The sequence below is a fragment of the Pleurodeles waltl genome, chromosome 8 (assembly GCF_031143425.1).
Source record: "Pleurodeles waltl isolate 20211129_DDA chromosome 8, aPleWal1.hap1.20221129, whole genome shotgun sequence".
NCBI classification, from domain to species: Eukaryota; Metazoa; Chordata; class Amphibia; order Caudata; family Salamandridae; genus Pleurodeles; species Pleurodeles waltl.
This window is the reverse complement of record NC_090447.1, coordinates 741425706-741445201: the sequence shown is the minus strand read 5'-3', so window position 1 is coordinate 741445201 and position 19496 is coordinate 741425706. Positions and strand designations below refer to the sequence as shown.

At 45.9% G+C, this 19496-nt stretch overlaps 1 protein-coding gene across 1 annotated transcript in view; it reads right to left on the bottom strand.

Annotated features, from left to right (window-relative positions):
* The window catches only part of VEGFD (vascular endothelial growth factor D), a 615378-nt gene that overhangs the window by 70076 nt on the left and 525806 nt on the right, over window positions 1-19496 (bottom strand). Inside the window, exon 6 of the mRNA XM_069204943.1 lies at window positions 7748-7919. Coding sequence (XP_069061044.1) covers window positions 7748-7919 — 172 coding nt within the window. The remainder of the gene's footprint in view (window positions 1-7747; window positions 7920-19496) is intronic.

Here is a 19496-nt window from a genome sequence, read left to right as displayed (position 1 = left end):
GCAGTGGAGGTGTCTGGGTTGGGGAGGAGGGCTGTGGGTAACTCTAGGCCAGGGCGCTTTCTGTAGGCTAGTCCCCTCTGTTAGGCATCGCCCTGTGCCCCCGCTCCCCACCTCTGTAGGGTGCCAAGTACAGCTATCCATGGTCCTGCATCACCCATGTGTGCATTTGTCGTCCATAGACCTGTAGGCCTAGTCACAAGAACTGAGTAGTGTACCCCGATTGCGCGGCGTAGTGCAGGGGGCTTCTGTGTCTGTCCTCTCCGACAACGGTGTTGCCAATGCATGCACTCAACCTGTCTTCATTTCTCCCCCCCACCCATTTTCTTATTCTTCCTGTGCATTAGCATCATCAGGCGGAGGAGAATTGGCATCGGCGCACGAGGGAGCTGCATCTCACATGGCCCCGGAGGGCCATGCAACAGACTCCGAGTACACCAGTGAGACGGAGGGCGAGGGGAGCTCCACAACGGGGACCCGTGGAGACGTCAGCGACACCGACACGTCCTCGGAAGGGAGCTCCCTTGCGGTGGCGGCAACATCCGTGCCCACCACCACAACAGGTACAGCCGCCACCCAGCGCACCAGCCCCGCCCTCCCAGCAGCCCCTCAGCCTTCGCTCCATGCCCGCTCACCCAGGAAGGTGGGCATCTCCTTCGCCCCAGGCACCTCAGGCCCTGCCCCAGTTACCCCTGCTGCCCTCAGTGAGGAGGTCATTGACCTCCTCCAGACCATCATTGTTGGGCAGTCTACCCTTTTGAATGCCATCCAGGGTGTAGAAAAGGAGGTGCATCGGAGCAATGCATACCTGGAGGGCATTCATTCGGGTCAGGCTGCCCATCAGCGATCGTTCAATGCTCTGGCCTCAGCACTGACGGCAGCCATTGTCCCTGTCTCCAGCCTCCCTCTTCTAACTGCCTCCACCCAGTCCCAGTCTCCTGTTCCTCAGCCTATCCCATCCACACCATCAGACCAGCCTGCACACACCTCAACACCCAAGGGCAGCTCATCCAGACATAAGCACCACAGATCCCACAAGCATTCACCCAAGCAACATCCAGATGCAGACATGGCAACAGTCACTACCACCTCTGTGTCCCCCTCCTCCTCGTCTCCCTCCTCCCTCCCTGTGACGTCTCCACTCACACCTGCATGCACACCACCATCAGCCAGTACTTCCATCACCAGCACACCCTCCAGTACAGTCCGAACACGTGCAGTCACCACCCCCAATGCCATTTACACGTCCCCTGTGTCCTCTCCCAGTGTGTCTGTCACCCCCTCTTCCAAACCACACAAACACAGGCAGCCACCCACCCAACAGCCATCCACCTCACGACAGCCTCCGTCACAAGCAGGTGCTTGACCCAAAGACAGCACACTTGACTCTCCTACAACCACATCCTCTTCCTCCACTCCCATACCCACTGCACCTACCCTTCCCATTGCTCCTAAAAAAACTTTTCCTCTCAAAAATTAACCTCTTTGCATCACCTGACCCACCCCCTCCATCTGGTAAGAGTCCAAAGAGCACCTCAGCCACCACCAGCCCTGCATCTAGTATGACCATAGTGCAGGGCTATTGGAGTCCACCAGCTCCTAGGGCAGGAACATCGGCCAGCAGCAAGGGGACAGCCAGCCCACCCCCTGGGAAGAGGACAAAAAAAACTAAGGGCCGGCGCGAGAAACCTGAGACGGCTGCCACCAAGGACAGTAGCCTTGCCCCGTCACCTGCCACATCAAAGGGAGGCAAGGGCCAGAGAGCTTCAGCGAAGGAGGGCAAGGGCAGCAGGGCGAAGAAGTCATGCAGCAGGCGAGCGGACCAGGAAGGCCCCACCAGTCCCATACCGGGTGTGACGGACGACACCCACGCACCCAAGACTCCATCACAGAAGGGCCCCGCAACCGCAAGGTCGGAGGGCGACTAAGCGGGGAGTCTTGGCCAGGTCTGGCTCCCTTGAAAGACAGGACAAGCACCGCTGAACAGGGCCCACCAAAACAGGCACCGCTGAACAGGGCCCCGCCGTGAAAAGCACCGCTGAACAGGGCCCGGCCAAGACAAGCACCGCTGAACAGGGCCCCGCCAAGACAGGCACCGCTGAACAGGGCCCCGCCAAGACAAGCACCGCTGAACAGGGCCCGCAAAGACAGGCACCGCTGAACAGGGCCCGCAAAGACAGGCACCGCTGAACAGGGCCCCGCCGTGAAAAGCACCGCTGAACAGGGCCCCGCCGTGAAAAGCACCGCTGAACAGGGCCCCGCCAAGACAGGCACCGCTGAACAGGGCCCCGCCAAGACAAGCACCGCTGAACAGGGCCCGCAAAGACAGGCACCGCTGAACAGGGCCCGCAAAGACAGGCACCGCTGAACAGGGCCCCGCCGTGAAAAGCACCGCTGAACAGGGCCCGGCCAAGACAAGCACCGCTGAACAGGGCCCCGCCAAGACAGGCACCGCTGAACAGGGCCCCGCCAAGACAGGCACCGCTGAACAGGGCCCCGCCAAGACAGGCACCGCTGAACAGGGCCCCGCCAAGACAGGCACCGCTGAACAGGGCCCCGCCAAGACAGGCACCGCTGAACAGGGCCCCGCCAAGACAGGCACCGCTGAACAGGGCCCCGCCAAGACAGGCACCGCTGAACAGGGCCCCGCCGTGAAAAGCACCGCTGAACAGGGCCCCGCCGTGAACAGCACCGCTGAACAGGGCCCAGCCAAGACAAGCACCGCTGAACAGGGCCCCGCCAAGACAGGCACCGCTGAACAGGGCCCCGCCATGAAAAGCACCGCTGAACAGGGCCCGCCGTGAAAAGCACCGCTAAACAGGGCCCCGCCAAGACAAGCACCGCTGAACAGGGCCCCGCCAAGACAAGCACCGCTGAACAGGGCCCCGCCAAGACAAGCACCGCTGAACAGGGCCCCGCCAAGACAAGCACCGCTGAACAGGGCCCCGCCAAGACAGGCACCGCTGAACAGGGCCCCGCCAAGACAGGCACCGCTGAACAGGGCCCCGCCAAGACAGGCACCGCTGAACAGGGCCCCGCCGTGAAAAGCACCGCTGAACAGGGCCCCGCCAAGACAAGCACCGCTGAACAGGGCCCCGCCAAGACAGGCACCGCTGGGCCATTCCTGTCAAGCACCGCTCCGCTGGGCCCTTCATCTCAAGCACCGCTCCGCTGGGCCCTGCCGTCTCAAGCACCGCTCCGCTGGGCCCTTCCTGTCAAGCACCGCTCCGCTGGGCCCTTCCTGTCAAGCACCGCTCCGCTGGGCCCTTCCTGTCAAGCACCGCTCCGCTGGGCCCTTCCTGTCAAGCACCGCTCCGCTGGGCCCTTCCTGTCAAGCACCGCTCCGCTGGGCCCTTCCTGTCAAGCACCGCTCCGCTGGGCCCTTCCTGTCAAGCACCGCTCCGCTGGGCCCTTCCTGTCAAGCACCGCTCCGCTGGGCCCTTCATCTCAAGCACCGCTCCGCTGGGCCCTTCATCTCAAGCACCGCTCCGCTGGGCCCTTCATCTCAAGCACCGCTCCGCTGGGCCCTTCATCTCAAGCACCGCTCCGCTGGGCCCTTCATCTCAAGCACCGCTCCGCTGGGCAACGCCGTCTCAAGCACCGCTGGCCCATTGACAGTGCCGGTTCTGTGTCAAGCAGGTGTTCACGACGCACTCTGGGCACCATGCCTCCTCCAATACCAGTGGAGTCGGTTATCCATCTGATGGACTGTGGCTTTGCACTCCCCAGGATGTAACAGTGGGCAAGCCACCCACTGTAGAGACTTGTGAGTCTGTGGCTTTGCACTCCCCAGGATGGCACAGTGGGCAACCCTCCCACTGTAGAGACTTGAGAGACTGTGGCTTTGCACTCCCCAGGATGGTACAGTGGGCATGGAGGCCCCTCGTGGATCTGGCGTCATGGACTCATGTGGCTGAGGTGCCCCCCCTTCCCTTCCCCCTGAGGTGCCTGTTGTTTTATCATCTGATGCCCCTGCAGTGTTCTCTCCAATGGTATCCGGTCTCCTGTGTGGGCTTTGCCCATGTGTCTGTACACATTGGCCCACGGACTATGGAAATTTAACTAACTGTGCAGGACTTATTGCCTATGTTTATAATTTTCACTATGTTCATTCTTTATTTTGTATATTTCATATTGCATATTTACCATGACTTCAATTAACCTATTTTATACATAAATTTTAAAGATCATTTTAATTATGTCTTTGCATTCTTCCGGGGGGTTTGAGGGGTGTCACTCTGACTTGTTGCTCTGCATTGGTGTGTAGATAGTTGGGGGGGGGGGGGTGGGGGGGGGGGTGTCGCGTATGTGTGTGGCCGTAACCTTTTCTCCTCCCCCCTCCCCTGTGTCGTAGGTGCAGTACTCACCGTTGTCGTCTGCGCCGGCGTTCGAACTTGTGGTAGATGAGCAGGTAGACAATAGCTGGTAGGATGTTTAATTCAGGTTCCATGCTGTCCAGATTCCTCGTGGAGTGCATAGAGGTGAGCGTTTTCCCGTTCGTAGTCTGTTTCCGCCGTGTTTTTATCGGCGGTGCTACCGCCCCGGAAAAGGTGGCGGATTGGTGAGTTGTGATAGGGTGGGCGGTACATTGTCTGCCGCCTGCCTGTTGGCGGTGACCGCTGCGCTGTTTGTCTGTCCCGCCGTGGCGGTCGGAGTGTTAAAGTGGCGGGCTGTGTTGGTGGTTCCCGCCAGGGTCAGAATTCAATTTTTTTGTCCGCCTGCCTGTTGGCGGGTTGGCCGCCACTTTATCACCGACTGCCAGGGTTGGAATCACCCCCTAAGTGTTTTTACAATGCAAAGAAATATAGAAGGAAATCATGTTTACACATACAAGGCTTGAATAGTTGAAGCATCCTTTTCTGACAAGCTGACTTGATTCAAGACTGTGAAATGTTATGGTTTCTGAACTTCCCATAGCCATATTTTCCAGAATGTATGACAGTTGTTTAGAAGGTTTTTGCTTAACCCTACAAATGTTTCTACTTACACAAAGAACATTGTAGAATAATGATTACACCATCTATGTTTTAATGAGGTAATGAAGAAGCTTTCACTAATTTCCTAAAGGCAAATGAATGGTGAGACAAGCAAAAGCCTATATACTGTATTTGATGAAAATGTGTCACCTGACATTGCTGTCCGTGAACTATTGTATTCCTGGTGAGAAGAGAAAGGAGTGATCCTGTTCTCATGAGGGCAATAAAAGCTGTCCGCTGACTGAAGAACGAAGAAGGAACATGTTACAAAAGGCTTAGATTATGCTGTCTATAATGATGTGTGTTCCTAGAGCAGGTTACCTCATTACTCCTTGTTGCTCCTTATGCTCACAGACTCTCTCCACTTTGTCATATACTGCTCAAGCTGAGACTCCACTGAGTTTCTTGAACCTCTCTGTATGGGACGTTCTGCTTTGATTGATAGTTGATATTGTACATAGAAGCTTTGTGCATTTGATCTCTCTTATTACAGCTCTTTATGTGTTCAGACTGACACATTTTCTCTTTTTCCCCAACCATCCTCATTCTTAGAATAGGGACTCTTTCCTTTATCGACCAAGACTTACACATTTATTATGAATAATGTATTTCTTATTTTTTATCATTGACAAAAATTAACGATGAATGATAAATTTTAATACTGACTCAATAAAGATGAGCTACTTAAAGATTTAATTAATAAAGCTATTAAACTCTCATCAACTCTCATTATTGACTGAGAATATTAGTTGAAACTGTGATCATAAACTAACTGATGTACAGCTCCTGGTTAATCTAATTTAACATCAAAGATCCATTGGTCTAACAGTGGGGATTTCTGATGTGTGGGTAAGCCTCACCTCATAAACTTATATTTAAACTAAGATCCCTGCTCCAGCAGTGGTGATAAGAAGACAGAGCCAGTTTGGAAAAAACAGCTGAAGGAGAGGTGGGGAGAAGGAAAGGTGAGATTTATGGAAGTGATATTGAGACATAGATAGATGAGGAACAGATAAGGGAGTAAAAGAGGTGTGGGACACACTAAAGAGGAGAAAAATAGAAGCAATGAGAATGTCAGATCAGAGAGGAAAAGATATGTGAGATATTGTAAGGAGATCGGTGAGAAAGGCAGTCGATACAGAGGATGAGATAAGAGGGGTCAGAAAGACAAATGAGAGAGTGAATAAAAAAAAGAGTGACTGCTTAGATATAGACAGCTGAAGGGAGGGTAGCAACAGGTCAAAGGTCATTAGACATAAATTCCTGTGATGTCACTGAGGCTTCAATGACATGTGATGACACTTCAGCAGCCCCCGGCTTTTTAGTGAATCGGTATCCATGCTATTTATGTGGACAACTGTGAGAAGATCAAGGGAAAACGGGTGCAATTTGTACAGGTAAATTGCAATATTTTAATTTTTGAGCTCTGAAAGGGCAAACGTGCAGCATTACTGACTTACCAGCCCCTTCAGAGATAAAGAACTCAATATGTGGAAATAATACTGGAGCAGTTAAAAACCCAACTGCACTGTATTGGTATTTCTCTCTGTGGTGTCAGCTCACAGTATTACCATGGATCCTAGAAAGAGGGTCTTAGAATATGGAGGAACAGGATTGATGTTTTTTGTTACCATAAAAAGGCAAGACTCCAAATGCCTTTATTGAAAGAATGATTAGATTGCATTTTCTATCTATTAATAGATAAACATTGTAATGTTTTCACGCCTGGTGTAAATTGCTTGAGTAAAATGGATTGAATTCTAAGGACTGGTTCCTGAAACATTTCCTTGGTTCACCGTTCTATGGTTGCTGGAATCAAACATGTTTTTAAATGGAGGTAGGTTGATTTGTAGAAACAATGCGATTGATATTTATTTGGATTTACTAATTGGAAGGTGAGCGACCATTGCGAAATACCCAAGCAGTGCTGCTAGAACCTCCAACCTTCAAAAAGGAATGACACAAGGCTCAACCTTTCTCAGGAAATGCGACCAGAAGTTGGAACTCCTTCCCTCCGAACCTACTTACCACCACCTGGCTGGCAATTTTCAAAATGGAACTGAAAGCCCTTCTCCTTAAAAGATATTTCAGTTAATCACTACTTCCCTAACCTTTCATGTAGGAACATCATTTCTCAGTTATGGTTTAATGTCTGACCATTGCTCTGAGTTTAACAGCTCTACGTCTATTAAATGGAATCTTCTCAGTTGGCAACCTGTACTCTGCCTCAGCTTGTATTACTTGCTCCATCGATCAACTCTAAAACTGTGCCTTTTTTATGATCCACAGATTTTTAAATGTGTGGCGTTATGACCTTTATAATGATCGAGCATTGCTAATTGTGGACTTCATATTACAACATATGTTTTACTGTAAGGACCTATCATAACCATGGAATGCTAGTCATTAGGTGACAATCTATTTACTTTTGTAGGGCACTCTTCCATCTTTGTGTACTGTCTGGGCTATATAACATTGCATAAATAAATCCACAAAAAAATAACTGTAGGGGTACTATGTCTTGGTCAAAATGTTGACCTACAAAAAGACCTTTTCTACAGTATCAATTACCACCAATTGTTAAGGTAGGAAGATATGGAGTTAAGAAAAATAAATGTACCTATATATACTTACTGCCAGTAAATGTATTCTTACCTATATATACTTACCTAGTGGTAGTTCATATAGTGGACACAAAATTTCTCCTAGTTCCATGAGGTGACCAGAACAGATCTATTAACAGACTGTCGCTCAAAGTAGATTTGAACACTCACCTGCAGGTATCTGGGTGAAATATTTTTTGTTTCAGGAAGCAGCTCTCAAGGTTCTCCTTACATTCACAGGTGCAGTTCTGTGAATTTAAAACGTGATGCCTGGAACAGGTTCGTTTGCAGACACATTCACAGGAATCCTCAAAATCCATGTGTGGACCACAGAGAGGCAACTCTGCAATGTATAAAACATACCATTAATCAAGTGTGTCGCATATTATGTGCTTGTCTTGTTAAATGGATCCTTCATACTGTTTTGCAGTGTTTCATAGGGGTGGGACCACCACTATTTAATGGCTGTTGGCATAGACACAACATGAAGAAAAAAATATGCCTCACTCAATCCTGATCAAGAATAGTTCTGAGAAAGTATGCCATGTTTCGTATATTTTGTCATGTAAAAACAATCTTAAATTGTATCTACTGTCTCAGTTTAAGGAATCCTTTAGATTAATGGGTGTGATAGCCACAGACACACCCTACCTAAGTGGTAGGCAAAACTTCAAAGCTCTAAGGGGCTTGTTCCCGGTCAGTGCAATCTTAGGTTATAATTGTGCAGCTGGTATAGCCCGGTACCTCAAGGTGTGTATTTATTAGGGGCGCAATTCTGAGTTGTGGACCTCACAGTGTGGGATAATGTGTGGCCTGTGCCACAGTGTCAAAACTTTGGAAAGGTGTGTCATTTGCATGCACAATGAGCTTACGTGTAACAGGATATATATCAGCACCCCAATCAAAATTCCACGTTTGGCACAAATGTCCGTTTGCATGTAATTGTGCTTAGAGTGTTCTTGTGCTCAAAAGCACCAGCATCACCAGAACAATGAGGTCTTACGTTTCTCCCTGTTTACCCAATATGGATGGGGTAGCCATAAATTATTGAAACATGGAACTGGGCTGCAGTCACAGTCTTATGGAGTTTTAATATGACCCTCTTGTTTTAATCTTTGTTTCAATTTAGTATTTTTGGCAATTACATTATGAGGCAGTGTCATTATCAAAGCATTTACACAATCCATTTCCATGTTCATTAAGGAATAAAGAGTGACGTTATAAACATCTGTGCCATGAAGACACGCTGGCCCTGATCCACAAAGGTAACTTACACTTTTTCAATAATTTACATTTTTGAGTAAGATTACTACTTTGGTTTATTCACAAAATTAAAATGTAAGTTACTAATATAACATACATAGTAAGTCCAACACCACAGACGGCTAAGCACTTTTACTGCAACATCCTTCCATAGAAAATAATGGAGGTAGGGAAATAAAATATATCCTTATTGAGTTAAATTTAGCTGTGGTAATAATATCTTACTTTCCATTAAAACAAATCTACAAAAATCACAGAAAAAACAAAGCTTAATTATAGTTAGCTGAAAATGTCAGTTTAAACAAACTTTTTAAACTGAAAAACACTAACATTAAAAAGTTATAATCATTTCAAGTGAATATAAGTCATGCCACCACCATGCACAGTGTTGTAATCAATGATGTCAATTCAGTTATCAGTAATGAATGATATCACAAGATGTCATGTGTTGAAATATGTCCCGCAGGCAATTAGATTGCTCTACTAGTTTATATTGCGTGATTGCGAGACACTCCCAAAAGATTCCCAGTGAATCCAACCTTCCAGTTATAAGTTTTTGAACATTAATTTCTCAAAAACTACTGAACAAATTTACACCAAGGGCCAGATGTAGGAAGCATTTTGCATGGTGCAAACTGCGAAAATTGCAGTTTGCGCCATGCAAAATGCTAATCACGATGCTCATTCACAATTTGCGAGTCTGTACTGACTCGCAACTTGTGAATGCGACTCGCAAATAGGAAGGGATGTCCCCTTCCTATTTGCGACTTGCATCGTGATGCAAAATTGCTTTGTGACCGCGAATGCGGTCGCAAAGCAATTCGCAGTTACCACCAGTGTCACACTGGCGGTAACCCATTCGCAAAAGGGAAGGGGTCTCCATGGGACCCCTTACCCTTTGTGAATGTTGCCATAAAGGTTCTTTCAGAGCAGGCTTTGGTCCAATGGACCACTGCCTACTCTGAAAAAACGAAACCAAATGGTTTCGTTTTTTTTTTTATTTTGCGACTCGTTTTCCTTATGGAAAACCGTCTGCAAAAAAAAAAAAAAACTGCTTTATTTAAAAAGCAGTCACAGACATGGAGGTCTGCTGTCTTCAGCAGGCCACCATCCCTGTGAGTGCAGGGACTCGCTATGGGGTCGCAAAATTAATATTAATGAGGTGGGTCTTTGCGACCCCATAGCGAATCGCAGACGGTGTCTGAGACACCGTTCTGCATCCGATTTTGAGAATCGGAAATTGCAATTCGCACAGACTCGTAATTTCCGATTCGCAAAATCGGAACTTGCTACATCTGGCCCCAAATCACAAAAAGCACACTTTCTGGGCCAAGATGTAGCTTTCTGCCAAATTTGGTGTAAAAATGCTATATATTTCCTTCTGGGTGATACAAAGCAGCTTGAAGGAGGATCTTTTGTATATTATCTTAATATGTGTTAAGTATGAGAACCACCCATCAGTGCTTGATGGCTGTACGTGATTTTATAGAAAAACAATTTCATGGAGTACAGTTACTGCAAAATTATTTCACCTAAAGTATTTAGTAGAAACTTGCTGGATGAATGGCATTTGCCATTTTATAGAAACCAACTCATGCAATATTATTTCGAAATTGGCTTGTGCAAGCTTATTTTGAAAGTTCAAATATTGCAGGTCTTACTTTTAGAAACATTTTTGTCTGGGGTGTTTATTTAGTGTTTTACCTCAGAGGGCTTTACAACAGAAACATTTTTGTCTGGGGTATTTATTTTAGTGTTTTACTTCAGGGAACATTACCTCAGTTTTACATCATTTATGTCATCATTTATGTCGTAATACTTCGGATGCTTTTAATTTACTGACCCTTCACCTCCCCTAATTATCCATCTCAAACCCCCTAACAAACCCTAAACATGATCCATTTATTACCCCTAAAAGCCCCTAACTACGTCTAAAGTACACCCATCCTTGAACTACTAACACCGATCACCATACATTTGGAACCCTAAAACTCTTTCTGCTCTTAAACTCTGGCCATCCCAACACCAAAAATCCGGCACCGCCTCTAAATTGTGGCCATAACTCAACCCTAAAAAAGGCTCTCCACTCCTAGTCTCCAACCATCCCAGAACCTTAAAAAACTCTTCAGCCTTAAACACCATCAGTGAACCCTAAAAACCCCAGAACATCTCTGCACTCCACTCGTCCCTGAACCCTAAATACCCTTCACTACCCATAATCTATACTCATCCATGAACCATAAAAAACCCTTCACCAAATCTAAACTCGACACATTCCTGAGTGCTAAAAAACCCTTATCACCATAAACTCCATCCTTCCCTGAATCCTAAAAGCCCCTTTCTAGACCTGAACCTTACCCATCTCTCACCCCTATAATCTTTCATAACCCATCCTAGAACCCAAACACCCTTCACTACCCTTAAATCCAATATTAAAGTCCATTTCGATTTTTTCTTCAAAATTATCTTTCTTTTAGAATGTTTCTTTTAAATTATTTGTTTAGTATTTGCTTGAAATTGCCTTTTCTAAAAATTGGTTTTCCATCATTTAGTTTTGCTCCAGTGTTGTTTCCAGTGCTTGAGTTCTTTATCATGGTCCACATCGTTGAGTGTAAAACAGAGTTCTTTTCTCCAACTAATGATTAACTGCAAAGGTCCTGATTACTTTGGGGTGTTTCAATCAATCAATCAGGCAACATCACCATAGCCATCCCAGCTTTAACTGTACTCAAGCTTTGAAAATGGTACTATGTCAAGCAGATTTTGTTCACCTGAACAAGAGCTGTAGTATGCCTGGCTCTCTAATAATTTGTCCTTTGGAGATTTCTGAGTTGTGTAGTACTCAAAGAAAATTCCATTAGTCATAACAAGGAATTCCTCGAGAGAGGCATCTGATATATCAGACATAGTGATCGCTGAGGACTTATTAGTAAAGACAATCAGACATATAAAACTTCTACAATCCATGTATTATCATTAGCAAATGCTGTCTATTCTTGAATCCTGGAGTCCTGAAGCTTTGATAATCTCCTTCTGGGAAAGACTGGTCTCCACAGTTTTGGATGATTTTCTGCTTCCATTGGAAGCTGTACATTGGGCCATGTAGCTCTCAACAAGACCTGGACACATTCACTAGGAACTATAGTGGGAGTTGAAAATTAGGTCGCTGACCAACCAAATACAGTTTTTATGTCTTCTCCCTTGTGAACATCTGAACCGGATGGTAGGTGTTAGAAATGGGGTTTTTGGTTGGCAGTCAGGTTACCCCCTGTCCAAGCAAAAGTCCTCACTCTAGTCAGGGTAAGTCACACACAATCAAAGATTATCCTGTGCCCACCCTCTGGTAGCTTGGCACGAGCAGTCAGGCTTAACTCAGAAGGCAATGTGTAAAGTATTTGTGCAATAAATCATACAATATCGACATATAGCACCACAAAAATACACCACACAGTATTTAGAAAAATATATAATATTTATCTGGATAACTGTAGGTCAAAAAGAATAAAGTTTGCAATGGGAGATTGTAGGGATATCACTGAAAAGTGATATACAGTGTCTTAAGTCTTTAGAATATAAACAAAGTCTCTTTCAAGCACAAGTACCTGGTTTGGAGTGGAAAAATCTCCTCAGAGGGCCACAAAAGAAGAGGTGCGTGGAAAAAGGGTGTGTGCGTTGATTTCTCCCCAGCACACACGGACTTGCGTCGTTATTTTCCACGCGAGGAAGTCGTGCGTCGTTTTCCGGTGCGTGGACAGTCTCTTTTCGTGGGTCGCGGGGATTACCAGATGTCCCGGGTCTGTGCGTGGATTTTCCTGATTGTTTTCCGGCTGCGCGTCGTTCTGCGGGGCTGCGCGTCGAAATTACGATCTCACGGCAGGCGTCCCGTCGATTTCTCCTCTAGAGGTCGGGCGGCGTTGTCCTTGCGAAGCCGTGCGTCGGATTTTCGGTCGTCCCAAGAGCGTCGCGTCGATCAGCGTCGGTGTGCGGCGTTTTTCTCGCCGCGGAACAAGCTGTGCGTCGAAATTTTCGGCGCACGGAGCGTCCAAGTGAAAGAGAGAAGTCTTTTTGGTCCTGAGACTTCAGGGAACAGGAGGCAAGCTCTATCCAAGCCCTTGGAGAGCACTTTCACAGTCAGACAAGAGTTCAGCAAGGCAGCAGGCCAACAGCAAGGCAGCAGTCCTTTGTAGAAAGCAGACAGTTGAGTCCTTTGAGCAGCCAGGCAGTTCTTCTTGGCAGGATGTAGTTTCTGGTTCAGGGTTCTTCTCCAGCAAGTGTCTGATGAGGTAGGGCAGAGGCCCTGTTTTATACCCAAATGTGCCTTTGAAGTGGGGGAGACTTCAAAGAGTGGCTAAGAAGTGCACCAGGTCCCCTTTCAGTTCAATCCTGTCTGCCAGGGTCCCAGTAGGAGGTGTGGCAGTCCTTTGTGTGAGAGCAGGCCCTCCACCCTCCCAGCCCAGGAAGACCCATTCAAAATGCAGATGTATGCATGTGAGGCTGAGTACCCTGTGTTTGGGGTGTGTCTGAGTGAATGCACAAGGAGCTGTCAACCAAGCCCAGCCAGACGTGGATTGTAAGGCACAGAAGGATTTAAGTGCAAAGAAATGCTCACTTTCTAATTGTGGCATTTCTAGAATAGTAATATTAAATCCGACTTCACCAGTCAGCAGGATTTTGTATTACCATTCTGGCCATACTAAATATGACCTTCCTGCTCCTATCAGATCAGCAGCTGCCACTTCAACAGTGTATGAGGGCAGCCCCAATGTTAACCTGTGAAGGGAGCAGGCCTCACAGTAGTGTAAAAACGAATTTAGGAGTTCTACACTACCAGGACATATAACTACACAGGTACATGTCCTGCCTTTTACCTACACAGCACCCTGCTCTAGGGGTTACCTAGGGCACACATTAAGGGTGACTTATATGTAGAAAAAGGGGAGTTCTAGGCTTGGCAAGTACTTTTAAATGCCAAGTCGAGGTGGCAGTGAAACTGCACACACAGGCCTTGCAATGGCAGGCCTGAGACAAGGAAAAGGGGCTACTTAAGTGGGTGGCACAACCAGTGCTGCTGGCCCACTAGTAGCATTTAATTTACCAGCCCTATGCACATAAAGTGCACCTTACTAGGGACTTATAAGTAAATTAATAGTCCAATCAGGTATGATTCAAGGTTACTATGTTTTAAGGGAGAGAGCATATGCACTTTAGCACTGGTTAGCAGTGGTAAAGTGCACAGAGTCTAAAAACCAGCAAAAACAGTGTCCACAAAGTGGAGGGAGGCAGGCAAAAAGTTAGGGGTGACTACCCTAAGGCTGTCAGGTCTAACAGTAGGCAAATCTAGATACTGATAGCATGTAAGGCCAGCAGACTTAAATGTGAATATTTTCGGGAGAACTCCAGTTTGCTTGGTTACTCTGTTAAAGATTTAGGGGCATATTTATACTCCGTTTGCGCCGAATGTGCGTCAAAAATTTTGACGCACATTCAGCGCAAACGTTGCCCCATATTTAAACACTGACGCCCGAGCCGGCGCAAAGGAAAATTCCGCTATGTGCGTCAGTTTCTGGAAGCGGCACCCCGCCCAGCGTTAATGACATGCAGGGTAGGCGTTCCCGTTCAAAAAACGACGCACACAGCCGTGCGTCGTATTTATGCTTCCGGGTAAAAACGACTCCCGGCCGGTAGGCGGAGCTAAAAAATGACGCAAAGCACGAATAGCGTCAAAATTTAACGCCTGGGTCAGGGCAGGCGTTAAAATGGGGCAAACACACCTGTATTTAATCAGAACACACAGAACAAACAACAGAGCAGCAGAGCAGCAACAGGGAGACATGGAGGTGATTTTCATTCAGCGTGCACGTAGACGCAGAGCCCTGCAGCAACAACAGCAGCTACAACAACAACAGCAGGGACCCCAAAGGCAGCGCAGAAGGCAGGAGAGGATATTCCGCCCAAGAACAACCCTGCATGGCCTCAGGGAACGGGACATCATCCAGAGGTACCGGTTGAACTGGCAGGCCATTCAGCAGCTGCTGAGAAATATTGAACAGCAGCTGGCCCCCACTTTAGTGACTCCCCGCACTATCCCAACAGAAACAAAGCTGCTTGCCGTACTTCACCTGCTGGCAAGTGGCTCGTTTCAGACAACTGGTGCCCTGGTTGGTGGAATATCCCAACCATCATTCTCTGCATTCCCGCCAAAAGTACTGGATGCCATCATTCGACTGACACCCCTCCACATCTGCTTCCCTAACACACTGCAGAAGCATCAGGAAACTAAACAGGGGTTCTATGCCATCAGTGGCTTCCCGCACGCCCTTGGTGCAATCGACTGCACACACGTACGCCTTGTGCCACCTGCTGCGACTGAACACCTCTACCGCAACAGGAAGCACACACATTCCATCAACGTGCAGGCCATAGTCGATCACCAAGGATTGATCAGCAACATTGTAGCTAAATATCCTGGGAGTGTACATGACGCATTCATCTTCCGTCACAGCACCATCAACCAACACTTCCAGGATGGACGGTATGGCAATGGACTACTTGTTGGTAAGGACAAAAATCCTACTTATATACACACTGCACAGCAAACCTCTAGGACAAACAACACATACACCACAATAGCAACAGCTAGACAGGAACACACTGAGGTACTCACATCACTAGCCATGTTTCAGAAGTCACCATTGAACCTGTCACACATTTGATTTTACTCTACAGCTTAATGTGAAGACATTAATGAGTGTGGTTGCCTAAATGTCACCTTGCAAATTGGAAGTCTCACAATAACCTGTACACTAATACATTGCATAAGTTTTAAGGTATGGGATGGCCTGGGTACTTTCACATGAACGTGTTAACTACACTTTCATGTTTCAACTCTGCATGGAACTATCATCTCACCCCCAGTGAAGACACACGGACACCTGTATGACAAGTCACAATGCTAAGGAGGGCACACTGTACTGAAAAAACAAATACATACTGCTGACAAACGGTTAGCCAACAAACACTTGCTCAGCCAAGGCAAAAAACTAAATGCTAAAGTTTTCACCAACAACTATAGGTTGTCACATTAGTACACAAAAGAGTCGCAGACAACACAAGACAACTACTGCCATCAAAGATCTGTACAACAGTGCCTCCTACATCTAATTGATCCCATTCTGTGTTTTTCTTTCAGCTGATCAGGGGTATGGCATCCAGCCTTGGATAATGACACCATTTGTGAACCCAAATACTGCTGCAGAGCGGGCATACAATGACGCCCACAAGAGGACACGCAGCACTGTGGAGCGGACCTTTGGGATCCTAAAATCAAGGTTCCGCTGCCTTGACATAACTGGCGGTAGCCTACTCTATTCCCCAGAGATGGTCTGTAAGATCATACTCAGTTGTGCCATATTGCACAATATTTGTGTAAAAAGGAACATTCCCCTCCTTAAACCGGACCCAGACATGCCTGAGGGTGACGAAGAGGAAGATGCTGGCCTGCAACAGGAGGGGGAACAACCTAACACGGCAGCAGGAGTGCGTAGGCGCCAACAGCTTGTCAATAATTTTTTTTCATAATTTCTTATAACAACTCGTATTGCACAATTGTAAATAAACACAGATAACAAACACCACATCATGCTTTGGCCTATGCATTTCTGACCACCTTTAGTTTGAAATTGCTGAAGAAGAATGTCGTCTCATTGAGCAAGAATGCTATAACAATCATCACACCAAAAATAAACATGACAAATGTATGCACAGAGGGTAGGATGTGACATGATACATTACCATACACAGAGGCTAACAGGAGTGCAAATGTGGCAATTACACATGCCTGATCAAGACACCTGAGACAGTCTCTCACCCTGGCCAAAAATGTAGATCATTTGAAAGTCTCATCACACGTGTTCAGAGACATGGTGGGACCATCCATGTGTACGTGACCATGTCATCAATGGCTTCTCTCAAGTGTGTGATATGAGCAATACCCAATTGGAACAACATTAGCTGCCACCAACTCATGAGGAGACCTTGAAGTTACAGTGACAACATACACCCAGACAGGTGATAGTGGATCCACATTCCCACACACATGTACACATATGTCATCCAATCAACCAAATATTTGAAAGCAGCCCATCACAGTAGTGTCCCAGTTTGAACCTAGCAGGAAGAATGTAACATGCCACTAAACCAGGTAATGCAGAAAGGGCCACAGACATCAACTAAATATTTGTCATCAGCACATGAGGAACGCTGAGATTTTGCAAACATAGTCATTGGAAAATGGTATGCCAGATTGCTCCAAATCATCAATAGTGCAAACGTCAAATGGGCTAATGAGATGAATGAATGGTTAACAGTGATTCATACCATATGGCCTTACATTAGCCTGCTGCTGCAGGTTTTGCATAACAGAATAAATAAAAGCCATGGATACATTAGCTAATCTGGATGGGCAAATCCTAGGGTGCTGGGGGCCTAAGTCCACCTCTACCGCCCCACAAATATACAAGAATCTTGTGCTTGTGAACTAAACACATGTATAAGGCACATGTGTGGGCTACATGTCAAAAGTAAAACAGAAATCAGAAACACAAATTCATAATGGGACATGGTTAGCCCCATAAAAACTGTAAGTGACTATTGCACTCCCTGTTCGGACTATAGATAAAAGCATCACCATCATAATTGTGGACACATTTTGGAGAAGGAATACATCATGGTATCCCATCCATCATTTCAAAATAGCCATCAGCAATTACCCAAAATATGTGGACAAATATGGTTAATACATTATTTAACGTATCATAAATATTACAGTGTGAATGCCTTCTATACATACAACAACGGACATGTGTCATAGCTAACCACAAATGTGTATCACATAGCACCGTTTGGCCATGACAAATCACCTTCCCCAAGTTTAAAAAATGAAGACATAATTTAAAAATTGCTCAAATTTCTACGCATACAGCATGGGCGTCATCATTTTTTCACGTACAGGAGTGCACAGAATGCAGAGTCAAATATAAATTTTCATAAATGTTTCTCATATTTAGCCATGAAATTATAATTTTCATATCATATTTTTGGACTCTGCATAATGTGCACTCCTGTACGTGGAAAAAATATGACGCCCATGATGTATGCGTGGTAAATTTGACGCAACATGGACAATATGTTGGACAGCTCATGTACCTTATTAAGTTATTAATTTTCATATCATATTTTTTGACTCTGCATTATGTGCACTCCTGTACGTGGAAAAAATATGACGCCCATGATGTATGCGTGGTAAATTTGACGCAACATGGACAATATGTTGGACATCTCATGTACCTTATTAAGTTATTAATTTTCATATCATATTTTTTGACTCTGCATTATGTGCACTCCTGTACGTGGAAAAAATATGACGCCCATGATATATGCGTGGTAAATTTGACGCAACATGGACAATATGTTGGACATCTCATGTACCTTATTAAGTTATTAATTTTCATATCATATTTTTTGACTCTGCATTATGTGCACTCCTGTACGTGGAAAAAATATGACGCCCATGATGTATGCGTGGTAAATTTGACGCAACATGGACAATATGTTGGACATCTCATGTACCTTATTAAGTTATTAATTTTCATATCATATTTTTTGACTCTGCATTATGTGCACTCCTGTACGTGGAAAAAATATGACGCCCATGATGTATGCATGGTAAATTTGACGCAACATGGACAATATGTTGGACATCTCATGTACCTTATTAAGTTATTAATTTTCATATCATATTTTTTGACTCTGCATTATGTGCACTCCTGTACATGGAAAAAATATGACGCCCATGAAGTATGCGTGGTAAATTTGACGCAACATGGACAATATGTTGGACATCTCATGTACCTTATTAAGTTATTAATTTTCATATCATATTTTTTGACTCTGCATCATGTGCAATGTTATGCGTCAAAAAAAATGACGCACATTGTGTATGTGTAAAAATATGACGCATAACGGGAAAATATAAACGGCGGCCATTTTATGCAGGAAGTGATGTAATAGGATATCCTGTTTACTAAATCTGTACTAGGAGTTAACTTTCACTTTCACTTTGCAGTCTCAGATTTATCTAGACTGTGTGGTTGTGTGAAAGGTGTTGTCCTGTGTTTAACTGCTTTTGTGTTCTGTGTACCTTGTATTTTGTCTTTTTGTGATCCTAGTCTTGTTGCATAATATTGGCTCAGTCTGTTTAGTCTAGTTTTGTCTAATCCTGTTTTTGTTTGTATTGTCTGTGGGAGTCTGTTCTGGGTAGCATAATTTTGGGGTTAGTTGGTTTTTTTTTCTCATTTTTCTTTTTCCTTCACAACTCTACCTTTCCCCATTTCCCACTTTTACTTTATTATTTCATTTGTCTAATTTTTTCTGTAAATATGTCAGGTAGGCCTCGCCTTTCCAGGATGGGTGAGGATGAATTGGGGGGATTCATTTGGCTAGTTTGCCATTTCCTCCCACTGATGCTGGAGGCTGGGGGCCATGTGATACAGGGGTATCACACGGAGGCACGGAAAGTCCGGTGGGGGAAGGTGCGCCATCACCTGGTCCGGGTGTATGGGACCATGCGGAATGACCATCAATTAAAGCACCGCTGGGC